This window comes from Ammospiza nelsoni, chromosome 6 (assembly GCF_027579445.1).
Source record: "Ammospiza nelsoni isolate bAmmNel1 chromosome 6, bAmmNel1.pri, whole genome shotgun sequence".
Classification (NCBI taxonomy): Eukaryota; Metazoa; Chordata; class Aves; order Passeriformes; family Passerellidae; genus Ammospiza; species Ammospiza nelsoni.
This window is the reverse complement of record NC_080638.1, coordinates 37,537,524-37,564,218: the sequence shown is the minus strand read 5'-3', so window position 1 is coordinate 37,564,218 and position 26,695 is coordinate 37,537,524. Positions and strand designations below refer to the sequence as shown.

Below are 26,695 nucleotides of genomic sequence, written 5' to 3'. Positions count from 1 at the left end.
GCCGGGGGCCGGCCCGGCAGGAGCTGACGGTGGCAAACACAGGCCCGTGCTGTGCCCGGCTGAGCGCAGGCCCGGGAACGGCCCTCGGCACCGCTGCTCTGCTGAGTAGCTGGTAGGTTCTGCTCTCCGACTGAAGTTGCAAGAAGAAATAACTGAAACAGTTTTGATACGACCACCTAATGACTAAATGGAAGGACTGATGTTTCAAAACCAAGGATCTAGCTGGAAATAACGTCTTGTAGTTTTAGTGAGTTACCGCAATGGAATATAGCTACAAGTTTCCTTCCCTCTGCCTTCATGCCTCTACAGCAATCCCACCGGGAATGAGCCGCCTTGCCCCAGCTCAGTTTTGGATACCACGGATAAACACGCCATATACACCTTTGTGTAAATCTACAAGTACACAAATGAAACTATAGAAAATAGTGATAACACTTCTAGAGCTAAAGTCCAGAAATCAACAAAATAAAAACACGGAAGCTACATATTTAACCTTTTATTGCACTTTGGACATATACAAGGTATTTCCCACAATTACTGATTATTCAACACTGATGCTACAAAACATCGCTTGAAGATGCAACAGAGTTTAGGCACTGATTCTGCAGAGTTCAAGTTAGAGCTAAAAAAATTTACGAAATTACAGTGTATTGCATAACATTCTAAATACCATAACTTTAAAAATAACATCGTTTATGTAATACAAAAATCAGAGGGTTGGTTATAGATTTTTTACAAACTTTAATATTTTGAAAATGATTTTCTGTATACATATGATTTGACACGTCAAAAGTTTTTGCACTTTTATTTTTCTTGTTTCCTATTAGATATTCCCTCAGGTAAGAAACAGAAAAGTTTGAGCTTTAAAATGTTTTACCATATAAAACAGATTCAAAATATACTTGAAAGGCATATTTTGTAGGCTTCTATGTTGCAATTCTATTTAGACTTTTTTTCATATACAGAATGTGAGTGTGAATTAATTAAAAAATTCTCATGTTTTCAAATTCCAGGACATAACATCATAATGAAGATAATCAAAGGTGCAGCACACAATGGTTTAGACTTGTAGTATGAAAAATTTTTTTCTCCTTTGAGCTATGTTTCACTCTTCATTCAATTAAAAAACCTAACAGCTTTTTCTGGTAAGCATCCTCTGAATGGGCAAAAAAGCAAGTCACAGATTTCTTATTCCTTGGTTTTTCAAACATAGAGCTAAAATACTTGATGGTGGTTTTTTTATTCTATCTACATTATTAAGGAGACCATACTAAACCCACTGAGACTAATACATTACCGTTTAGTAGAAAATTATCACTCTAGAAAACAAATAGCTTATTTGATGTGCTAATTCCAGATGGAAACTAAGGGTTTGATGCAGAAACTGTGGGGTGAAGTTCTTTGGCCAAACACAAAAAGGACTGCAATAGTTCTTTCATGGTGCTGACAAATCTTATAAAAGAAACAGTGTCTATAATATATTTTATACATTGATGCATACACAATTATTCTCCCTGTGTTACAGAAATACTGAAAGTAAATAGCCTCCCTAATTTCAAGGTGTGCCTCAGGCTATGCTTATGTAAAATGAAAACTACTCCATAATATTGCACTTCAGTGATCTGCTACAACAATAAAAAACCTAGGGTCCTTATAACTATATAAATTGTTTGTATAATGTCAAGACAAGGGATACAATTCTGTGTTTGGAAGTTAGCTTATTCAATGGAATTCTAATGAACAGTTCAAATAAATTTATGACTGGTCTATATAAATGCTGAAAATGAGAAAATTCCTTTCCATAGCAGCATTCAGGAATACCACTTGAATATATGAAGTATTATATTGGAGTGTCTAGATAGAGCTGATCAAATAGATAAAAAAGGGAATGACAACTTGTCCTGAACAGGTACATGTCAGTATCAGACAATGGGAACAAAATCAGTGCAAGAAAAACCCTTTCAGGCAGTATTACATACTATGTTTTTACTGATTTTACAAATTCAGGGTTTGGATACAGGATTGTACAGCAGATAGTTTTAAAGTTGACACTTTTTACACCTGGTATATAGGTTAGTTCTGCCTTTATATAAAAGCCTTTTAACCCCTGAGTTCAAAAGTTATAAGCAATAAAAGGTGTCAACTCTATTTTTGTAATCTCAGGTATGTTTTGAAGCCTTATGTTCACATTGTTTCATTATTTCTTTCCCCATTGAAGGTTTTAAAACGCTGTTTATTTAGTTCCAGGTTCTGAACAATTTCTCTTGCCACTGCAGGTACCAAAAGTCCTCGTCCTTTAAAATTACTCACATTCTGCTTGCTACTTTTGTAAAATCTGTACTTCTCATATGGAAGAATAACATTAGAGAAGGAAGAATAACATTAGAGAACATATTCATCATTAGCTAGGCAAGATAAACAAATACTGCGCTCATTTTTAAAGTATAATATGGTATTTGCAGGAAAGTCATTATATTTGAAAAATACAAACATACAACATGAATCTTTTTTATGTAAACAAATTTGTGCCAAATCACTCTCCCTGTAATGGTAACAGACCATTGGGAAGGCTAAGAACACAAATAATTTATTGACATAATGAGAGTCAAAAATTATGCAAAGATCAGAAACACAGAATATTATTGGAGAAGACACTGAGAAAATGCTTAGTATATAAACAAGCCAAATTACATTCTCCAAGGGATGATACGTTTCTTTTAAAGGAGACTTGAATATGCTTTTGGCCAAATGATAAGACTGATGAGATTAGATTGTTTTAGAGACTTGCAATGATTTTCTTAGACTTTCTATTATTTTTTCAGAAGCACCTATCCATTTATAATTACTGTGGATGTACTTCCTTGCCAAAGAATTCAAATGTAAAGCAATCCTCCTTATATTTTCAATTCAAATCAAGCTATATTAATAAAAAAGTATATAATTATTTTCCAGTATTTTGAATAATGTGCATACACATAGACACATACAGATACACATGTATCTATATTACATGTATGGCACAGCTTATGTTAAGGACGTATAGCACAGGCAGTCAAAACAGAGGGAAATATTATAATTTCAAAACAGAGAGCAGCATACATTTAAAAATAATGTATTTAAATGTCCTTTCAATGTCATAGTTTTAGCATTAGTCACATTAAAGTATTGCTGTATAGGAATTTCACGACTTATATTTTACAGCTTAATGGCCCAGCCATTTGCACAAATTCCTGAGCACAGAAATATATGTTATACAGTGCTCAGAATGTGCCTATGACTGAACTGGAAGAATTTAGAATAAAAGCTAGAAAAGCATCAGGCCCAGACAAACTTGATGGTAGACTGCCTTTAGTTTAACAAAGAGTTTTAGTGCATGGTCGAATGAAAATACTTAAATGGAGGACAAGTTTACATGCTCTAATGAGCAACAAACTTTTGTTCTTTCATACTTTAAAACATTAAGTCTAACTCCTAAATTTCACTTTGAAAGACCAGGTATTGCTGATGTTCAAGATTTCATTCTGGTTTTTACTATTTTGGCCCTATGAGTAATTAAAAATTAATGTATGACAGTAGAATGCAGAAATGTGCAAATGTCAAAGATCTTGTTTAAAAACAGAGACACAAGTTCAATCAAATTTTGTTCTTACACTGTATTATTTTAGCTGTTTTCTCCAGATCTTCAGTGCACTAGCCACAATGACCACAAAACTACAATTATTTTAATTTTCCTAGGTTTTTATGAACCATAAGAACATAAATGAATCAATACAAAACAATTACTGAAAAACTATATATAGAACTGAAGAACTGCATCACAGTTTTATGCAAGACAATGCTCTACAGCAATTATCTTCAAAATGTACTTGGTTTGTTTTTGACAAATAAGTTACCTAAGTATTTGATACAATCCACATACTTACCTGTTACAGAGTGTGTTTTTCATACCTGTCTACAGCAAAAGCTGACATTTAAACTACTTCTGCAAGAGATGCAGGACTCTGAAGGTCAACTTCAAGAAGAAAACTATTCTGGAGATAAAGGCTTTTTTAAATTTGAAAATTGTTTTCCATCTCATAACAACTTTTACCATAATTTTGGAGGAAAGGCCAGAAAATACTAAAAGCACGTCCAAAAATACAGTAGCAAACTGAAAGATGTTCCTGCAGAAAGCTCAAGTTTCCAACGTTCAGTTTAATAGCAAAAATACTTACTCCCTTTCAACTCTTAGTGTGTTTCTGATGGTGAGCTCCATTTTATTTTTGAACTGCTGATACGTCTTTGTTCTAGGAAGCTCTAAGCAATTAAGGAGTCTGTTTCCATTGGGATACCTGATACTTAAAAATTTAATAGTAGGTTCAGGATCAAAACCAATGGCTGGTATATAAGAGGAGCCTGTTACAAAGAGCAGAATATCCTCCAATGTCACTACAGAGTCACCACCTAAAAGATAAGGATTACGTTTTATCACTGATTGTCTATTACACATAAGCCATTACCCCACATGTTAAGTGCTAAGAGGAAAAAACCCCCATATGAAATCAAATCAATATACTGAATAAATATGCAGTCATATAGCTACCTAAGAAAAAGTTTATCAAGAAAATCCCACTTCAGTTAGTTCTGAAAAATCTTAAGTGAATAAAAAAATCTCTTCTGCAAGCAAAAGATAGGAAACAGAGGTCTTTAAGACTTCAGACAATTTATCTAATAAAGGATTTTTCAGTATCACTTAGGTTGTGTGTTGGATTTTCATATTTTAATTCACAGGAATCCTAGAGACAATCTTTCAGATATTTACCACTCTAAAGGTCTGGGCAACACTTTGAGAAATTCTAATTAGTAAGAAAAAGGGGGAAGAAGGAACAATTAGGAACTGATAGTGACTACAAAACCTTGATTTATTTACATCACTGAAATCTAAAAATCAAATTCTGTATGTATACCAGCAGCAACTAAATAACCTGGACAGGGAAGGGGAGGACTCTTTCATTTAAAAAAACAAAGAAAAACCCCAAAAAATGAAACCAAACCAAAACTTACTTTCCACATCTTGCAAATAGCCCATCCAAAAATCAGCACCTTCAACTTTATTTACATCTGATGAGGAATGGATTGTAAAGAGATTGTAGACAGTTTCCGCTGAAAGTCTTTCGGGTTTGTAGCAGAATATGCTAGAGAACACACCTGGGTGCATTTGCATTTTCTCCAGAACACCAAGCGTTTTCAAACCCTGCCTAAAACTAGGAGAGGGGGATAGAAAAAGAGTGACCATGCATCAGAACTCTGCATTTTATAAAGCTGCAAGATGGGGTATAATAAATCTTGTCAAGAAGGTTACATAGTACTCCCATTTTATCTTGGGAAATGCATTTAACTCTCATTTTAACAATCTAAATGTTTCTGTAGAGCTTTTTGGGGAGATGAAAGAAATACCAGTGATATGTAGAAATTGACCTTACTTCCTGGTACTTGACTGTATGTACAAGGCGTACTTTTAACTTTAGTAAGAAAACATAGCAATCCTCTTTCTTACAAATAGCTCTTTGGAAAACAGTTAAATTCCTTGTCCATAGACAAAATAAGTTCTCTTAAAAGACAGCCTTTGCTTGGCTTTTGCAAGTTTGCACGTGCTTATGTGCTGTTATTTCTGCCTGTGACAAACGCAGACAGCAGCATCCTGGGCTGTACTGGAACTGTGTTGCCAGCAGCTCAAAGGAGGTGATCTTTTTCCTCTGCTTAGCAGCAGTAAGGCCACACTTTAAGTGCTGTGTGCAGTGCCAGGTTCTGGCAAAGGGTGACTAGGAAGATTAAGGGACTACAGCATAACCCTTTGAGGAGAGGCTCAGGGAGCTGGGACTCTTCAGCCTAGAGAAGAGAAGGTTCAGGTGGAATCTCAACACGTAGAAATATCTGAAGAGATAGGAGGTCAGAGACAGGCTCTTTTCAGTGGTGCCCACTGGCATAGAACATTTAACAGCTAAAATAACCAACTCTTTAGTTACTCTCAGTCCTTTATACTGACAAGTAATTTCTTGTTCTACTCTCTTATGCCCACCTGAAGCCCATCTCTCAAATGCTCAAAACTCCACTACCTCATGGTGTTCCGAGTTAACTTAATATTTAAGTGTTTGAATTAGTGCATTTGTTTAAATGCACTAATTATGTTTTACTTTTTAACTCACTAATTTTAAAATATGATATAGACTGTTCAAACATGCCAGAGGGCCTTGAAGTGAAGGACTAAATTCTTCTGACCTTTGTTTAAAAAAATCCTCATATTAAGAATCAGTTTTCATAGCTCTTTGAGACAGAGTAATCAAATTTGTCAGAGGTAATACTATATGTGAAATTTAAATCAGGCTATGCTTGTTGGAAAAATTAGCATCCAGTAAATTTTTACTGAGCAGATGAAGAATGCGAATTGGAAGTAAGGCCAGAGACCAATCAAAGAACAGTCAAGAGCTGCAACTTTTCCAGCTCATGAGGTCATCACTACCTCACAGAAACATCAATGCAATGCTTATATTCTAAGCAGGCCAACTTACACTTGTTGACAGTGCTGCACTCCTAACAGCACACACAAACTCCCTAATTAGAACTCTAGAAAACTCATTTGAATTCTAAACATATGTTAAAAATTTCTAAAACAAAGACACTACATTGGAGCAATTCTGAATTAGAATTGAACATAAGCTAGAGAAATTGTAGAGTGCAAAGGTCTTTGTCATGCTGTAGCTTAAAAATTGTGAATCCGCCTTCTTCATAAGGTTGAAAAGGGAATGTAATGTGACCAAGGAGAAGTCAGAGCAGATATGTAGAGAAAAAACTTTTTCAGTTTAACTACTTAGTTAACAGCTGCTACTTAAGCAACTGAAAATTACAGTACACTTCAGTGGTTTAAATAAAGTAGGTAAGAATACCTGAGAGTTAGTTTTAATAACATATTATTTAGAGCTGCAGTGAGGAGAAGAACCAAGAAGTTCGAAAACTCAAGCAAAACAAACCTTTCTAGGGGCAAAGTAATTCTCTTGATTACATGATAGATCAGTATGTCATTCACCAGCATGTTCTTATCACACAAAGCTGTTACAGGTCTTAAACAGCCAGCAGCAGTGAGGAATTCACAGCAGTCTTGTAGTGTAGACTGTAGGCTGGACAGACTATTTGCAAATTTTATCTGCATAAAAACATAAGTTAGGCATTTGTTTACTACATGTGTGTAAACATATATGTGAAAAATATACCTTTGAATTTCAACAAAATTTATATTCAGTAAGTCCTTCTCTATCTCCAAATATAGTCTTGAGCAATAAATAAAAAGAAACTTATTGCATATTACCGTTTTTATTGTTTGTGCTACATCAACATCAGCAACATCTTCCAAAACTGGCTTCACATTCTCTGGACCATAGACAAGACATTTGAACAGTGTTTTGGAAAAGAAACCAGGAGGTGGACCACCATGAACCAGAGATACAGCGATCATTTTACCAGCTTCAAAATAAAGATTTTCTTTTAAAGCTGCAAATAAAAAAGTATGTTTATTTAGATGCATAGAAATTATTTTTGATCATTTTTTAATAGAAAATGTCATAGTACTGTTTTTCTTAATGACTTTTGCCATCTTGTGACAGTTCAAACTATAAGACCCTATTTTTACATAGGAGTACCACATTCTTTTGCACCAGCTCTTCAGCCACTGTCCAGGATTGGGAGATATAACTTCCACTTTACACCAAACTCATATTTAATTCTGAAGCGTAAGAACTCAAAGAAGCTAACTTGGGGTCTTTTGGAAGCACACTATGAGAAATAATGCTCCAGAAATTTGAGGAAAGGAAAATAATTAGCAGAGAAAGCAAGTCAGAAAGAAAGGAACTAAATTAAAGAAAACAAATACACTAACTAAAAAGTTCCAAGTCTAGTTATATGCTGTTTTTCCATGGCTGTAGTCGACTTTTCCAACCAACCCAAATTTTTAAAATGACAAATCCACACACCATCCCTCTTTAGAACTAAAAAAATAAAAAAAATCAATCCCTGAAAAAATTCAGGACTATACTTGTGAACTGACACTCATACTGGCTGAAGATTAAAAAATATTTTAAGCTATATACTTCTCAATTTGCTTTTGAACAAAGCAACTAATTACCTTGAAAATCAAGGGACAAGTTCTTTCCAAAAGAGCCCTCAAACAATGATGAATTCTGAAGGTGAAGCATTAATACTTGGAAGAAATGGTGTTTTGATGCAGAAGTAGTATTTGTCTTCGATCTATTTTTCCAGTTTGAGAAATTTACTTCAATAGCGTTTGTAGGACTGAAGATGCGCTGTCTAAATCCTTTTAAAGCACTACTCCAAATATTTTCTGCATTGATGTTAAGTCTTGTTGTTTTTGTTTGAACTTGTAACTTTAACTCCTTCAGTATATTACAGACTTCCTTTCTTTGCTGACTTAAATACCTACAAGAAAATTGCATGTATTCTCAGATTAAATCTATGATTCATAATTAACAACAGTTACACTAAAAATAGTTAAATAGGATATTAAGAACACTTTTTTAAACACTGTGGCACATTCAGGTATTGCCTGAGTTATATCAATAAAACATTTAGTATATATTTTAAAATATATAATCCTATAGTGGCAAGTTTTAGAATACCTCTAAGAACTGAAAAAAGAGGTAGAAATAATTACCCTGGCATAAATCAAATAGTGATTTTCTTAATTCAGTGACTCCAACACAGTACCAAACCATCATCACATGAGCTGACATTTAAACAGAGTGAAACAAGTAAGAAATTGAAGTTTAAAATTTTGCCTTACAGATGTTTTGAAACCAAATTAGAACAATCATCACTATAATAAAAAAGTATATTTGAGTGGGAAGAAAATTCTCATTAAAAAAACCAAGATGTTTTCTTTATGAGCTTCCAACCAAAACTATCTCAAATACTGTATTTACTAGAAATACCTTATTCGCTCATCAGAATTTTTAGCACATAAGATAGAATCCATAAATTAACTACTCACAAGAAGATAATGAATTTTACGTCCTCAAACTGAATATTCTATATTAAAACATGTTGTTTTAGCACTGACTTTAGTACAGGCACAAAGTATTCATATGGTACAAAAACATTAAAAATTTAGGACCTGTCTAATTAGAAGAAAGCAATTAGGATTCTTTTTATTCCCTATTTTCTAAAGAATGTTTAGCCATACATCAGTAAGGACAAAAATGCATTTCTGGGTTTTGACCCCCTTACCATCTAACCTAAAAACTCTTCGTAGGTTTCATTCTTTTCCCCTCACACCCCTCTAGCATTTATAAACAGCAGAAGCCTTTCTCAAGCTATGACTTCTGATCTGAAGTGTAAACTCATCTCATTTTTGACTGACTATATGCATATACACACACACAAATGTTTTTGTATACTGTATAGATTCACACAGAGAAATATATATGGATACTGTATATACACACAGATACATGTAGATACTGTATATACACAAAATCACACACACACAGTCTGTAGGAAATACAGTAAAAAGCCATGTGCTAGATTACTCTTCAAAATAAGAAAAATAGAAGAAATACTTGTGCCTCAGGGACCAGTTCCAGTTTGACATCACTGGAGATGGGGACACTGTCACTCTGTTGGATGCTGGCTGCTCTAGGTGTGAGCAAGGTGACAAGTTCTGGCACATTATCTTTGGCGATCTAGAAGTGAAAACAGTATTTTAAGAAGATACAACTGAAGAATGTATGAACACTTCCTATTTCAAGGTAGCAGTATAGTTTCCCCCTAAATCAGTACTGACTCTCATTTGTATCTCCATTTCCATGAAGTCCACCAGTGCCTGAACTACAATTTTGAAAACAATGATTCTGTATTTTATTACACTGTGGACTAATTAGGATGTGTTTTTAGTTGCATCTCATACATCAGATGAAAGCACTGACTGACACAGTAAGCAAAAACTAAAAATATCAGTTTTTACAAACTTGAAAACAGCAGAGCAAAATATTATTATGAACATTTGTCTTTAAGTCAGACTTCTAGAACACTATTAAAATGGAAAAAATTCCAATAAGCAAACTTAAAGCTTATTGCCATTTGTATATTCTTAAGTTACCACTAAATTGTTAAAATTCCTTTAACAAGGATCTATCTCTACCAAACTAAAAAATGGTTTACACGCCACCAAATCCAAATAACTATAGCAAACTTACAGAGTTCATGGCTTACTCAGAAAACTTCAATCACTAAATTTTTTATTCTAATTTTATTTGATTTGCAATTTAATGTAAGTTCCTCCTATGGAATAAGCCATTATTTCCTCGCGTTTAAGTATTATCTTATGGCAATGATCAATTTCTGTGAGAAAACATAAAACTACACACTGGAGTAGAAAACTGCGTGGAGATCCAGATGACTGCCGAGGGGACTTTGGGGGTGGCTCGTCCAGCAAACAAGGTGTTCCATTTGAATTTGCAGAGGCAGACGAAGCACGCTTTTTCCGTTTGCTATACTTCCCTGTAGGATTACATTATATTAATTTAATGAATTTTCTAGTTGCAAAGTATGCTTATATAACCTGAAGTTATCATTTAAGAGATCACTGTCACATCCACAACTTCACCTGATTTTGCAAAGATACTTCTGCATTCCATGCACTCCCAGTTTTGTTCCCACGACTTCAGAGATGAACAGGCCAAATGAGTCCCACGAGAACCGCAGTACTGGCAACGCTGAATTTCCCATTTACTAAAAGGAAAAACTTTGGCATTTAGAATTAGACAGAAGAATGAGGCTAGTAAAAACAAAGACTAATTGTAAGTGCAATCCTGATACTAAACCAATAAAGCATAATTTTACCAGTCTGGCAGAACTGATTCTAATCAAGGAGACTTTCTTCACACAAGATATACTCATAACTGGCTGCAACAAGAAAAAAAAAGCTACTCGTGTTCCAGCAGCTTGCACTGAGTGAGGCTATTAGTACTCCTCTGTTCTGAAGTCAACAGATTGCAGGCACTATCTTCTCATCCTGCTAGTCAGCAAACTCCTCTGTGTTTTATGGTATCCACCAGTCAGCTTTTCCAAACAGTAATTCATTTAAAGGAGAACTCTCTAGGGAAACATTCAAACTACTGACGACCTAAGTCTACTACTTTAACAATAACTTCTTGTAAAGGCTATAAGTATTTTAAAACTTAATAAATTGCTGAATTAAACTCTGAATGATACATACACAACATTAATTTAGGTACATGCTGTGTTGATGCACAAATTCTACTTCAGCCTGTAAAAAATGAGGACAAAGTAACTGATAATCCCTTTAATTTGTTTTTCATGGCTTTTATAACCATATGAAGGTTAGAGAAATTTAGTACTGAAATAAGATTATATTGAGTAAAACAAAAACACTATCTAGACAGTGTGTTGGCTTGACATTAAAACGTGATGGAAAAAATACCCAAACATTTATGTACATGAAAATTATAAACAACAACAATGAAAAATAAGTCAAAAAACCTATTCTATCTCAAGTTATACGTTCCTGCTAAAGTATCATACCTATCAGGTTCATTATAGTCTCTTCCCTTCTTGCAGAGACACCTTTTAACATCACAGTGTTGATAACAATGCAGTAAGTCTTGATATGCATTTTCTTCAAGTTCCCAAGATGCATCCCTGCAAACAAGGCAGAAGATGGACATCAGAACTCTATTTCTGATTGTTTTAATGGGTTGCTCTGTATTTAGAAAAAAATATATGCAATAAACATATGAATGTATTTCAATCATGTCATGTTCTAGGGGAGGTTCTAGGTAACTGAGAGGGGGAAGGGGGGGAGGAAACTCTAGTAACTAAAATAATACTATAAAACACATAGATGGACTTCTTCTTGCATAAATTTACTTTGATTTTAAGTATTTATTATTTGTCATATGACTTCATTGACACAGCACATTTGCTCTGTCTCCATCCCTTTTTACTCTCACAGAAAATAAGGATATTTGTTTAGGCAACCTACATGAGTTACAAGTGAAACTGGTTTCATGAATGGTAACTCAGAATGTTCCAGGCCAGTATGGTGAAGTTCATAAATTATTTTGACTCTTCCTCCTCTCCAGAATCTTAAGCTTCTGTCTCAAGAGGGAATTGATGGTGCTCTCTGAAGACTAATAGTTGTTAAGTAATGATACTTCTAACAAAGAAGCATCATTCTGATCTCTTTCTGTCATATTTTGAGCCTCTTCAGGTGACAGAAACAGGAAAACCAGCTTAAGCAGATATTATACTAACATAACCTTTGCAATCCCTTGGCAGAAGACAGGAGCTGTATGGCTGAGTAATCCGCCAATTACAATTCTGTCTTGACAGAAATTCAGATAATTAAACTTGAACACAGAAGATACACTTCTTAGCAATCTTTACATTAAGGAAAAATTGTATTCAAGAAGTGCTTTTATCTTCCAATTGCGTTTAGCATTTAAGCTGAATCATGGCATTAAAAGTGACTTTTCAGAGCTTTCTGTTTTGTGTTTGATATAACCAATTTCACCTTTGCCTATTTTTATGCATATCTAAAAGGAAACAGGCTACTCCTTACCAAACTGAACAATTCTACAACTGAAGGTAGAACCAACATTTCACATATTAATAGCTGAAGTTCTGTAGAATAAAATAATATTCATAACAGCTTATCAAAGTTTTCATACAAGAGTAGTCATTAACAAAATTACTTACCTTTCTGGAATGTGTATGCCCATTCTCAACATTTCTTTTTGAAATTTGTCCTTGTTATTACACACTGTGCACCTAAAGAAAAATATCCCAGCACTCAAAGCTTGATACTGTGCCAAGAAAAAAAACAAAAAACACAACAAAGAAACCAGACCAATTATTGAATTACTACCATCCTTAATATGACAATAAATTATGTCTTAATATTCAGACACATTACATTCATGGATACCATCCTGACATGGGTGTTAAAGCTGGTACAATTATGATGTGACTTGACATTAAAGCAAATGGCAAGAATTTTCTCTTCCTTTAAGGAAAGAGCTCATATGCCAGAATAAGATTCATAAACAAAAGCACCATTCTTTTCAGTTAGTGTAAGTAACCTCTCCAGATCCAGTGTAAGTTTACAAAAAGAAAGTTGTAATTTTTTGTAGTCTTGGATTTAGCCAAAGAGAACTGATGATGTATAAATTACATTTTTAGCACTCAGATTCTGCACATAATGACTTGCAAGAAACTTGCTGAACTTCAGTTCCTAAAAGTAGCAAAGGCATGAAATATGTATCACATATGCAGAAACATGGAGGGGCCACAGGGAGAGAAAAATTAATAGCATTAAAAGCTCAAAATCCTTTTGTGTGCATAAAGCAATTTTAGCACTGCTCTTCAAACCTAGTATACTTCATACCTACTACCTACACTTACCAGTAAGCAATTGTTCCATTATTTTTAAACAGAAATGTGATCTCCATGGGTGCAAAAGGACTGAAAGGGAGAATCTGTATTACCTGCAAGCATTCTCGATGAAACCAAGCATTTTTACAGCAAGGACTTTTCAATACAGTGTACACTGGAAGATGTTCAACCAAATCCAGGCATATTGTGCACTGTGAAGCTCCTCTAGGTTCTTTATCCATAAACTCTTGGACTGGTCTATGTTCCCAACAGTAAGATCTAAAAAGTGTAATTTATGGTTCTGTTAACAAAACTACATTTTAAGAACCTTCTTCATAAGATTTAAAGACATCAAAATTAATTCAATCATCAATTTTTCATGAGTAAGTGCTATGCAACAAGCTAAAAATGCAGACATACTGGTTTTTGCTAGGCTAGAGTTAAATTTCTTAATAGTAACTTGTATGGTGATGTTTTGGATTTGTGAGGAAATCAGTGTTGATAACACAGTGATGTTTTAGCTATTGCCCAGCAGATCTTGAACAGAGTCCAGACTTTTTCTCTTTCTCGCCCCTCCCCACCAGTGAGCAGGGTAGGGACGCACAAGAAACTGGGAGGTGAGACAGCTGGGATGGCTAATCCCTACTGACCTAAGGGATATTCCATACCATGACATCCAAGAAATGCAGCTCTAGAAAAAACCTTTCTGAAAATGCCTTATCTTTACACATACTTGAGGTAATGCAAGTTGTTTTGTGTTAACTGCCTGCCAGACTTCAATCCATCCACCCTACAAACTCAGCTCACAACAAGGATAATGCACTTGAGTATTTTGATTACAGCCAAGATGCTAGACAGATGACAGTAAAAGAAAACAAATAATTTTTTTGACATTTGATATTAAGCCCATTTCCCCTGCAGTCCCTCTCTGATAAACTTGGAAACACAACAAAATGGCAGATACTGTGTTGTGACTGTTGAGAGATACAGGTATCCAAAGCTCTGTCATTTCAACAAAGGCACAGGAGACAGGCAAACAAAAACCCAAATCGACCATTATGCAGTTTATTTCAGAGCTCAGAATTTACTGCTCAGTTTTATAAACAACTTAACTACTTGTATAAGCATAAAGTCATGTATTTCAAAGTGTTGAGAATTGAGTTTATAAATATTAGGTGCACAATGTAACTGTTTGACTTTCATGTCTAACACAAATCAGGTATTTGATTCCTAGATAATCCGATGTCATTTGCAACTATCAGCCTATCCAATAACAAGCCATGAAAGAAACCCAAGTCACCTCCTGTATAAATATAATAAATTGAAAATAGAAAAACAACAAAGTTCCAAAACTCACCTGAAGTCTTCCATAAACTGGAAAATGCATTCCCTTTGTATCCCACAAGGAAAATGGTAACTTCGTTTGCATTTAGGAGCTACACATCCAATTGAAGCTCCCTTTTTCTTACAGATATTACATTTCTAGAAATAATTTGTTTTGGAAAGATAATATCAACACTTTAAATACAAGTAAAATTATAGGAATTAAACCAATAGAAAAGTTACAAAAAGTCTAAAAAAGAATAGTAGCTAATAGATTAAAACTGTGACAAGACTAATGTGGTTTAGCTCTGTTACAAAGAGTAAACATATGCAGTTATTTCCCAGACTTAATGTACTGGTTAATATGCATATTGTCCTGTGACATGTAAGATAACATACAAGTTACTTTACCAGTACCTATAGTTTATATAGCTATAATAGGCATACACATATATATGCTTATATATAGGAATCTGTAAATTATTTACTCTCAGCTTCAAGCTCAGCACAATGTCATGAGGTATTATGAAAGTTTAATTCACTCTTATTTATCTGGAACTTGCCCAAGGAATAACACCAGTTGCAAACTCTAGAGGCCCAGGGAAGCTGACTTCAGTTGTGGGGTTAATTGTAATGGAGCACCCAGGCCACACTGATCTCAGAAACATTCACTAGGCCTCAGCCTGAACCACCTGCACTGGACTGAGCCTCTCTTGAGGCTCATCAGAACCACTGTCTGCTCCCAGGAACTAACAGGTATCTAATGAGCTCCTGTTTTATAACAAACAGCTTTGGAAAACTGTTTTCTTGCCTGAATAACAACCAAGTGGAATAGTATTTTCATTACTGAAGCTTCAGAGAAAGTTATCAACTCAAATTGCAGCCAGGATGGAAAATTACTGCCACTAAAGCCCTCTTGTGACCCTACAAACAGTGGACCAAAGTGACACCCTTGGAGCTGGATTCCCAGAAGACATGGGGCTAATGTGCATGTCTCAAACACTGACAACCACAATGGAGCTGCTGGCAGTAACACACACAAACTGCTGGTGACAACCAAGAACACACTGTGAGAAAGGGCCTGGCAGAGATTGACTTGTCTGTGAGAAAGAACCACAGCAGAGTGCAAGCACAGGAATGTGGAGCAGAAGTGGGCATGGACTATGGGGTAGGATTTAGACCCCAAAGCCCTCCAACCCACTACCAGAAAGGCCTGAAACAACAGACTGCTCATGATAACTAATTTACATAGAGGGCAAGAAATCCACCTTAGGGGCGGTGAAACCTATCCCCAAAAAGGTACCCCCACAAAGCCCAGGCCAAGTGTGTACATGACTAATAAAACTTTCTGACCTCTAGTGAACCCTCTGACTTTTGTCACTCCTTTTGCCCAATGAGCAAAATCTTAGGCACTTCCTTCTCCCTTTAAGGGTGGATCATTACATTTTCTGCAGGTTTTTTTTCCTTGAGGCTTCCACAAATCCAACAGACTTGTTACTTAAATGTAGAGTTCAGGTGCTCGAATGGGTTCAGCACATTGTCCATTGGAGGAAGCACATTGTCCATTGGAGGAAGCAAACAAACCCCACAGGCAGTACTAAGAGCACTTAAAAGTTACCTTTTTCCCCTGGTAAATACCAAAGACATAATTCTTACCAGTTTTGCAGCTCTTTTTACTTCTTTCCTAATATCTGTGATCAAAAATCCATCTACACCTTCATCTTCTTCACCCCTCTGCCAAATGCCACTTGACATTAACTACAAAAACAAATTAAGTATTTCAAAATATCCACCTAATCTAAAGATTTAAAATTACATACACTGTGCTTATCAAGTAAGAGAGAAGTTTAGTCTAAAAAAGCTCACATGGAAACATTTTAATGATTAAAACTCTGATATAAAACACATTTTTTTCTGACATGACAATAACCAGTAAAATGAAAATAAGTATTAAATAACATCAGAGTAGTTGTATAATACTGTAGGGCCAGCGCTGGTGTATTTTGCCTTCCTTTTTGAAGTATACAGACTATTCAGATAATTGTCAAACAATTACTTTCAGCATATAAATCTTCAGAGGAAGTAAAATTAAATTAGCTTAGTTAATATGAATGACAATTGTGCTGTGAAGATAATGAAGCACAGTAGGAAGTAACTGTACTGAAGTGTCACCTAAGAGGAAAAGTAATTCGCTTTAGAGGAGATTTAAATAAACACAGAATCAACTAACTAGGCAAATCAGAAGAGCCTGATGATAATTTAAAGTTAGGCAGCAACATTACAGTCTTCAAATAACTGAAGAGTTTCACAACTTGATGCCGTTTATATTCTTTACAGTCTCATTTTATAATTTCAACGTAGTACCATTTAAACTAGTTTTATCAATATTGTACTCAAATAAATGTAAGATTACATACCCAAACCAATTAAATATATTTTTCCAACTGTGAGACATTTGGCAAAGAATAATTAAACTGTCACTAATGTGCCTTTTTGTAGAACTCTTTTCTTATATAACATACACTGTATTTAAGTAAAATCACAGGGCTTTGCACATTTTTAAAAGAAGTAGACACAAAAAAATGTTAAAGATACTACACTGAGCTTCCTGCAGTTAAAATAACTTTTAACTCCTAAAGCTCAGTATTGCATGCATGCCTTTTCCTACCTGTTTATCAGGATAGGATTTTTCCTTATCATTTGATATGGCCCTATATAGGAGACAAAATTACCACTAACATGGTATAATGGCCTCTATTTCCTTACAGCGACTTAAAATTTATTTGAAATCAAATTTCTCTATCTTTATCTAACTTCAGAAAACCTCCACTCTCCTTAGTTTTTAAAGGATTCAGTATCCAAACTATTAAGTCATCTACAGTCAACGCTCTTTAAAGAATTTGTTGAGAAAACATACCCCTTACATTACTTCTGATACTCGACACTCATTTTAAAATTGGGGAGAACAATTCAAATTATATTTATTAACAAACAAAAGACTTATTTTTTTTTTGTGAAGCAGTAATGTTATTCTAAAGACCTGTAAAAATTTAGACTTTGAGAGGAAACTTAAGTATACCTTCAGGAATATGAAACTTGGAAAATGTCAAGGGTGATAACAAAAGCTTCAAGTTATATCCATAGTTTTTTTTAAATTATACACTTGTACTATTTAGTGAAACTATACTGATATGATCAACAGGTTACATATAACTTCACTGAAAATTAGGACTTGAGTGTTACAATGTTCTGTGTAATGTCAGAGAACAGCTCACAGGCAGCAAGAAATATTGAGAAATGAAAAAAAACTTTTCTGTACTTTCCACACTGGGTGGAATTTTCACATTTCAAATTTTGAAACGTCATTTTTCTTATAGGAGGCAATATGTAAGAGCAAACTGTTCCTTTTGTCATAACATGTACCTTCATTGCTATTTGCTATGCTAGGTTAGGAGAATTAATGAATTCCTTTAAATGGACAATGAACATAATTTAGCTTTGAATAAAGGCTTGCTGGGATTTACTTATTTCATCTGCTACACCTGACAAGTACAAGCTATCAATGCTATGAGTTAAAGCTCACATTTCAAGCTTTGCGACAACAAAATTATTACAAAAACATGACAAGTTATTAGTATTAAATACTTGTTGCACCTTTTTTTCAGATAAAACAGAAAACCAAAATATCATTACCATACACTTACCAAACAGTAATAATGAACAGTGAGATTGTACTCCACATAGGTCCTTTTTTCTCCATACTTTTCAGTGCAGTCGTCTGTCCGTCCACAGAGAACACAGACTAAAATATAAAATCATGTTTATAAGCACAGTGAATTCCAAGTACTGGAATTGCTATGGACCAGCTACAGAGCAGTAGCTTTCACCTCTTTCAATCACATGCATCTTCAAGTAGATTACTGGATAAAGGACAGTAGACATCCCTTTCCTTATTGTTGAATTTTATAATAGATACAGAAGAATGTACTATTTGTTCCTCCTCTAGTGACTAGCAAGAAAATACTTCACCAGCCTGCTGATTCAGTAGTGGTCTATCAGCCAAGCTAAATTCACAAGCAGACTGTGCTCCCAATTGAAATATTCTTCCCCAAACACCCAAAGAGAATTGTCAAATGGCCAACAATGTCCAGGTGCATGTGAAATGTCATCTAGTTGCTACCACAGTTTTTAAAAACATTTAACAATTTGAGACAAAACTGCATTTAACTAAAACCTTGAGGACTTCCCACTTACCAAAGCTTCTAGCCCACTATCATAGTTCCACGGACTTTTAATAGCTTCCCTTTAATTCCCAGTAGATGTATAAAAGACATTTACAATATTCTAAGATTCAGAACAGTCACAGTAGTAACAACAGGGCTACTGCTTCAGCCTAAGAAAGTGCTGAATGGTACATCTCAAACACAGCTCTGTGTGACTTGGCTGCTAAATTCACAAGGTTACTTCCTTGAAACATCTGCAGAAAACACTATTTTAAAATAGTCTAATTACAGCAAACAAACCTAAAGAAGTTTCAAGTTATTTCTTTTTCATTTCCTTAGACAAGTGGTGGTTCTAACACAATTTCACATAATGGTCAGGGTTGGAAGTGACCTCTGGAGATCATCTGGTCCAACCCTAGGCAGGGCCACCTAGAGCAGGTAACACAGGACCTTGTGCAGGTGGGTTTTGCATGTCTCCAGAGAAGGAGTCCATGACCTCAGTGGGCAGCCTGTTCCAGTGCTCTGCCACCCTTCCACATGTTGAGAGGGAATTTCTTGTGTTTCGGTTCATGACCATTGCCCCTCATCCTGTCTGGGCACCACTGAAAAGTCTGGCACCACCCTCCTGGCACCTGCCTCTGAGATATTTATATGTGTTAATGAGATTCCCTCTGCCTTCTCTTCCCCACACTAAACAGGTCCAGCTCCCACAGTTTCTCCTCATGAGAGAGATGCTCCAGACCCCAAATCATCTCTGGCCTCTGCTGGACACTCTCCAGTAGCTCCTTGTCTGTCTTGTACTGAAGAGCCTCAAATTGGACACAGTAATTTTATTATTGGAAACTCACCTACTCTTTGAGCATGAATAAAATAAGTCATGGCTAACAATATATAGGCAGATTAAGTATTTCTGAAATTATTTTATAAAAGCTTTACTCACTTTTTGTGCTTTGAACATCAAAATTATTCATTTTGCTCATCCTGAGTTCTTCTGGCCGTCATGCAAAAGAAACAAGGTATTAAATACATCCAGTGCATAAATGAACATTATACAGCTCTTTTATGTTTATTCAAAACTGCAAAGGAAGGGTATAAACTCCATAAACCAAAAGTGGTATTGTGATAAAAGAATATCATAATTTTTATTGTGAGAGACAGAGGTTCAGCAAGCAGGATGCAATTGTCCAGAAAAAACATCTTAGACCATAAGAGATACAGCAACTTTTACCTATTTCCCCAAACGAACAAACAAAATACATTTTATTTTCATAAGAGAAAAAGTCCAATGAAACAGCTAGTTATCTACAAACTTATTTGTACAGAAGAGTTCTTACTTATTTTAAGCAACACAAATAATGGTTCACAGATAACCTAAGAAACAGCTCTGACTTCTGCTCAAATAAAGGTTGTACTAATACAAAGAACTTGAAAGCAAAAAAGTAACTGGGTAGTGATGTGACTATGACTATAGTCTCCATTGTTTGGAGAAAATGCAGGATCCTGGATCAGAGAAATCCTGATCCACAAAAAAGCCAAGGGGAAAAAAAACCCCACAAACTAAAAAGGTGAGGAACTCAAAACTGGGACATGCATAAAAGGAAATTTACACTATGTAGGACAGTGTATTTTACATTCTGAAGTAGAAAGTAATTTATTTAGAAACAGATCTAACTTGCAACGTGAGCTGCCCTTTACTGTGTGCCACACCATGGACCCTTATCCTAAAAATAATCAACCCAAACCAAATAATCTCTAGTTTCTTCACCACAGCATCAAAATGATTATTCTTTCTCAGCACTCTTCCAGGAACACATCTGTAGATCTTTGACTTGCCTTCCCTTAGGAAGCTGAAGAAAGCATTACTTAAGTTCTGCAGGCCAAGGGTGATGGCCTGCATCTCCAGGCTGGAACTCCGGCAGGCGGACAACTCCCTCTTGCTACAGGGAAGCAGCCAGTAACAAATCGAAGGTCAAACCAGAAGCCTGACAGACTGTCAACTATCGGCGGTCCGGTATTTACAGGTTTGAGGACTACCAGATATCAGCCTCAAGAACAAACTTTAGGTTAATTCAAACTATTGCAAATAAAGCACTGGAGCAATTTTACTGGAGATCTAGGGAAGGAAGCATATTGAGAAAGAAAAAGAAATGGAGGCAGAAGTGTCAGGCACAGGCAAGTGCTCTATGCCACTGAGAACCGGAGTAGTTGTCCAAAGGACCTTGGCTACAAAACGGTCTAAAAGGAAAACAAACCAAAAAGCACCACTACTAAACTAGATTAAAACATTCCTAAAGACACACCACACTGATAGTCAGATTAAATTAGTGACCACTCATTCCCAGAAACACACTTCCCTTTTTCTAAATAAGGAGCAATAACTATACTTAATCAGGTACAGAGGGAGCAAAAGACCCCCAGAGCTCACACACATTCCCCTTCTTCAGGATTTCCCCAGGATGGTCACTGTCAGTTTCACCGTTCTCCCGCTCCTGCGGTAATACAATACAGAAACTGCCTACACACGGCCACGCAAGCCAAGATTATTTTTGGTAGAAAGCCTTACAGGTGGACAAAGCACATATGCGGCTGGAAGCAAGAAAATCACCTTCATACCTTTCCTTGGCTCCAGGAAAATAGAAAAAAGAAAACTCTACACCACCCCCAATTCCCTCTACTTTTCTCAAATTCTTTCGGGTAAGTGAACCCAAAGTTCGAATTTACAAGTTAAAAGATAAGCAGATCACCCATTTAGGCCCCCTGCATAAGTCCTCTGGGGCTTTTCAAAGGAACAAAGCAATTCCGCATCCGTCTGCTTGCAAGGCAGGAACGACCCCATTATGGCCCAGTGTCTTGAAAACCGGTGTAAATAAAACGTATCTACTTTGCCGAAACAGGCTAGAAAAGTCCTCAGAGTGGGTGTTTAGATTTTGCTACATTCTGTAATTTTTTTACTGCTCCATAGCGTAACGCGTTTCAAGTCTTTTAATTAGAGACTGAAAAAGAAAAACAAAGCAAGCCCCAAGAGGCACGGTATCACGCACACGTTTTCCCCAGCACAGGAACAAAGGACATCTCCCGCACCCACCCGTGCATCCCGAATTTCCACGCAGTGAGACCTCCAGGTCCCCCCGCGCTCACTCCCCAGAGCCGCGTCCCGGGAAAGTCCCGTCCCTCGGCGCCCGGCCCCGGGCGGGCGGGCAGCGCTCCCGGCACGTCGCATCCCGTCCCCAGGAGCCGGGGTTCAGGCGGCCGCGCTGCCCCCGCGCCTCGCAGGGCTCAGCCGCCCGGCACAAGGGCCACGGCAGGTCCGTCCGCCGCTCCCCCCCCGTGCCGCACTCCGCATCCCCCCGCGCCGCCGCCCGTGTCCCGCTAGCGCGGAGGCAAGAGGGAGCGTGTTTGGGTAGTTCTACCGGAGCTCCGGCCGCTCCGAGCGGCGGGAGCCAAGCAGCACCGGCCAGGAGGCTGCCGCACGGCGCTCCCCGCACGGCGAAGGAAGGGGCTCCCGCCTCCCTGCCCCGGAGCCCGAGGGCGGCACTCACCGCTCGGACCCGACCGAACCGGGCCGGGCCGCAGCACCGCGCGCCAACCGACGGCCGATTCAAACCCCAACATCCGCCCACCGCCGGAAGCGCGGCCCGGCCCGCCCACCGCCCCGCCCCGCGGCCCCGGAACAGCGGGCGAGCCTCCTGTGACCATTTACCTGAGGAAACAATAAGTTGCAGTTTTTAAAAGAAATATTAAAAAAAAAATTTCTGTCTTCTGAAGCTTGTTCTCAAGGGGCCTAAACTGCCACCGTGTCAGGCCGTGCTGACCCTTTCTTCCCGATAGCTGCAATGAAACGGAGTTTCTCAGTAAAGTTGTGCATTTGATGTTTGTGCTGATGCTTTTCCATTGCAACGCCACTGGTGTTGCACCGCGTCACAAGGGAGCTCATTCCAGCGGCTTTTGGATTTGGCGAGTGCTAGTCCCCTGTCCAGCAGAGCTGGAATGCTGCAGTGCCGAGGTCCATACACTGAGAATGCTGAGCAGTGTCAGCTCCATACCCACCCCTGCACACCGCCGGGAGCGGCTCCATGCGCTGGGAATGCTGAGCAGTGTCAGCTCCATACCCACCCCTGCACACCACCGGGAGCGGCTCCATGCGCTGGGAATGCTGAGCGGTGTCAATGCTGAGCAGTGTCAGCTCCATACCCACCCCTGCACACCGCCGGGAGCGGCTCCATGCGCTGGGAATGCTGAGCGGTGTCAATGCTGAGCGGTGTCAGCTCCACACCCACTCCTGCACACCGCCGGGAGCGGCTCCATGCGCTGGGAATGCTGAGCGGTGTCAATGCTGAGCGGTGTCAGCTCCATACCCACCCCTGCACACCGCCGGGAGCGGCTCTCCGCTCATCCCCGCCCGCCCCGGTCTGGTCTCTCCTATACCTGGTCCACACCTTTATTCCCCCGGTAACTTGGCTGTTGAGCCCGGAGTCTCTGCAGATCCCTAGGCTAGATCCCAGATCACTTGCCCTGGCTGGAAGTTCTCTAGCTGCCCACAGAGACAGAACAGAGAGTTTATCTGGAATCTGGAGTTGGTTAGGCAGGCGTGGGGACCTGCAGCTTGTTTTCACACAACTGGCCCCATTGCCCCGCTGCCTCTGTTTTCCTGTGCTTCTTCACCTATAATGTACCTTCATCACACCCGTTCCCCTAAACATCCCATAACGCCTTTTGTACCCTAAAATACCGTAATGACTTTGTTCTTTCCTGACAAATATGTGACCGTCTTCCCCCCTCATCGGTTAGGAAGTTCCAGCTTAATCTCTATGGGACGGAATGTTTCCTTCAATGGCCTTTCAGAGGTTTGGTCTTTGTCACAGTCTCGGTTGCCTCCTGCGTTTGTGTATCTGGGGTTTATCTACTTCTGTGTGTTGGCCAAGTCTTGGATTGTTAAACGGCTGTTAATCCTTCCAGTCTGTACTTCTGAAAAGAAAAGAAGGATGTCTATGGATGTGAAACAGAGTGAAAGGCACAAAAAGACAATTATAGGTAATTATTTTCTTCATTAAAAAAGAGAAAGAAAATTTAACTTATTATATTGGTTTTCCTAAATGTACTGCAGTGTGGTGTGTGTCCCATTTTATTCAATAACCGATGACTTACCTGCTATCCAGAACAGCTAGCATTCTCCTTCATGGATTCAAATGCACATTTTCAAGAAATGTAGAATATCATTCTCGTCTGTACCCTGTCTGGCTTGCTAACTATTCTAATATATACAAGGAATTGTCACACTGCCAATGGAAATGATAATGATGCCAATGGAAATGATGTCTTTTGAGAGTTTGATCCCAGTCTGCCACATTCTGGGTATATCTGTCTCAAGTAATGGTGTACCGAATAAAGGTCATTATTATTATACTACCTCCATCTTTTGTAATATATAACACTATTTCTGGTATATATTACAGAATATATTTGCTGTATACAAACGTGTATCCTGTATGATTCCAAATACAGAATGTTTCATTTGGTTCAGCTGTTAAGTTCTGCAGACTTATGAAAATTATTGTTATTATAGTTATTATTGTTACTATTGTCAATTTTCTCGGTCAGAAATCAGGTAGTCCTACCCATAAGGGAGAAAGACCTCTAAGGGAAATATTAACATTTGAATGTATCTGAATGTTCTCCTGGGTTTTATGAACTTCTTTTTTTTTTTTAATTTAATGATACAGTCTCAAACATTTTTCTATATTTATGTAAAACTCTGACAAGCAGTGCATCCTTTCAACATCTGAAGTATGGTAAGCTGTCTAAAACTCCAAGCCACATATGGAGATGCTTAGTGGTCATGTCATAGCTTATAAAGTTTTTAGGATGTATGCATGATGGCAGCATGTTATACTCGATTTATATATGGTTATATAATAATAAAATTAACATAACAACTAATAAAGTCCTCATTCTTTAATTGTTTTTAAAAGAAAGATGTCCAGGTTGCCTTAAAATTTATATATATATATATATATATATATATATTTAAATCATGGACTTATTATTTTCTTCTGAAGTTCACAAAGCAATTTAAAACTATCTTTCCATGTGTGATGACCAGCTATAGTTTATATATCTCTTTTATTTGCTAGTTTGTTGAGATTGTTAAATTTAGTTTAAAAAATGTAAAAAGTTTTTCCTTTTTCATCCTGTAAGTGTCAGAAAAACTTCCATTTCTCCCAATCCAAACGATGAAACTCTAGACTGTAGATGTGAATGTGCTGTTTTACTTCAATAGTTCATGATGTGTTTTATGTTTGAAAGCTGTATTTAAATATCAGCTAATACTTGCCTTGCAGAAAGCATCTTGTAGAATAGATTATTGGTGATGCTGATGAAATGCTTTTGATTCAGACACTTATAAAATATTCCAAAAGAAAATTGTATCCATTTTTGCACAGTAAGTAGCTTTAGGGGAAATAGTTAGTTGGGAAAATGTTTTGAAATTATACTGCCACTTAGTTCTCTGAATGCTGATGCCTTCCAGTGTTTCTTAAACCTTTAAAATAGGTTAATGTTTCTTGAGATGTTTGTTTGCGCATACAAATATTTAACATAATTTGTGAGATAAGTAGCCTTGCTTATGAAATTCCTAATCCACCTCAGGCAAGAATCTTACTTATAAAGGTAAAGTAGAATAGAAAACATTTTCTTTGAGCATTTATATAAATATTTATTTTAAAGGTGGACAGGGGTTGTTCCTTTAAGGGCTGATATTTTCAGTTTAATTTCTTGTGGAAATATTAGAGGTTTTATAAATAAGCAGAATTGAGCAAACTTAGGTGAAATCTGCTGAACCAAAGTTTTTCAGTTGGATGGACTGTAGCCAGCTTATTTGTCCAGTAATAATTGAACAGGAGTGCAGCAAAACAGTTTACCTTAAGCAATCCAAGAAAACTCAGATGAGGGAGCAGTCAGTGGACACAGAAATCAAACAAAATTCAAACCTTAAAATCATTTAAAAGTGCATGTTAGATGGTAATTTTTTTTTTTAATTGAAAGTTTTCTGTCTGTTTTCAGCATATTACTTCTGCTAAAATCTTATGGACAGCCTTACTTAAGAAGTGATTAGTACTAGTTTTTCTTTCTTAATAGTCTAGGGCTTATGTTGCTCTTCAATGAAAATGTCAGAAAGAGACCCAGATTTTGGAAAGCATGGAAGCATTTGGAAACATACCCCTGAATTGTCATTAAGGGCTGACCATCATTCAGAGTTGATTCTAAATTCCCTTTCACCTAATATCCAGTCAATCACATTTTCTTTTCCTTTCATAATAATGCCCTGAATATCATTCACAATTTTTTACAGATACAAGGACAAATCTGAAAAGGAATCTGCCCTTACAAAAATGAGTTGTTGGATTTTTAAATATGCATGTTTTTAAGACATTTGTGTTTAACTGTGACAATCAAGATGCTAATTTTGTCTTCTCAGGCAATGGTGAATCATCCTTCAGTGCACCCTGCAAACATTTTGTTTTCATCAGACCCAGACAAGACAAAAATACAAGTCCACTCCCACATGAAAACACTGGTGTACCCTGAGGGTGTAATTGACCTGTGCAGCACAAATACCTTTGAATTACATATGAATGAAGATCCCAGCTCCAAGATCCAGAGTGTCTGTTTGCAACTTTGTTGATTTGTAACAATTAATCTCTTTATAAAAA

General features: G+C 37.1%; 1 protein-coding gene across 1 annotated transcript; it reads right to left on the bottom strand.

Annotated features, from left to right (window-relative positions):
• Nucleotides 1–481: 481 nt before the first annotated feature.
• On the bottom strand, nucleotides 482–22,544 carry G2E3 (G2/M-phase specific E3 ubiquitin protein ligase). Its single transcript, XM_059474729.1, has 17 exons — nucleotides 22,526–22,544; nucleotides 19,927–19,977; nucleotides 18,468–18,565; nucleotides 16,420–16,521; nucleotides 14,798–14,922; nucleotides 13,554–13,719; nucleotides 12,766–12,872; nucleotides 11,590–11,706; nucleotides 10,652–10,776; nucleotides 10,413–10,545; nucleotides 9,606–9,728; nucleotides 8,156–8,466; nucleotides 7,343–7,524; nucleotides 7,008–7,180; nucleotides 5,044–5,243; nucleotides 4,215–4,443; nucleotides 482–2,340 (listed from the first exon to the last, which is right to left on the bottom strand). The coding sequence occupies exons 2-17, from the start codon at nucleotides 19,964–19,966 to the stop codon at nucleotides 2,307–2,309; spliced, it is 2,265 nt and encodes a 754-aa protein (XP_059330712.1). The 5' UTR covers nucleotides 19,967–19,977; nucleotides 22,526–22,544; the 3' UTR covers nucleotides 482–2,306.
• Between the last annotated feature and the right edge of the window lie 4,151 nt (nucleotides 22,545–26,695).

Excerpts from the sequence above, each read along its gene's own strand:
- G2E3 (XM_059474729.1), bottom strand. The coding sequence starts at position 19,966 with ATGAGCAAAATGAATAATTTTGATGTTCAAAGCACAAAAA. Across the intron at positions 14,923-16,419 it reads TAAAAAGAGCTGCAAAACTG|AAATGTAATATCTGTAAGAA; the intron begins GTAAGAATTATG and ends AATTATTTCTAG. Across the intron at positions 10,777-11,589 it reads GACTATAATGAACCTGATAG|TAAATGGGAAATTCAGCGTT; the intron begins GTATGATACTTT and ends TTTTCCTTTTAG.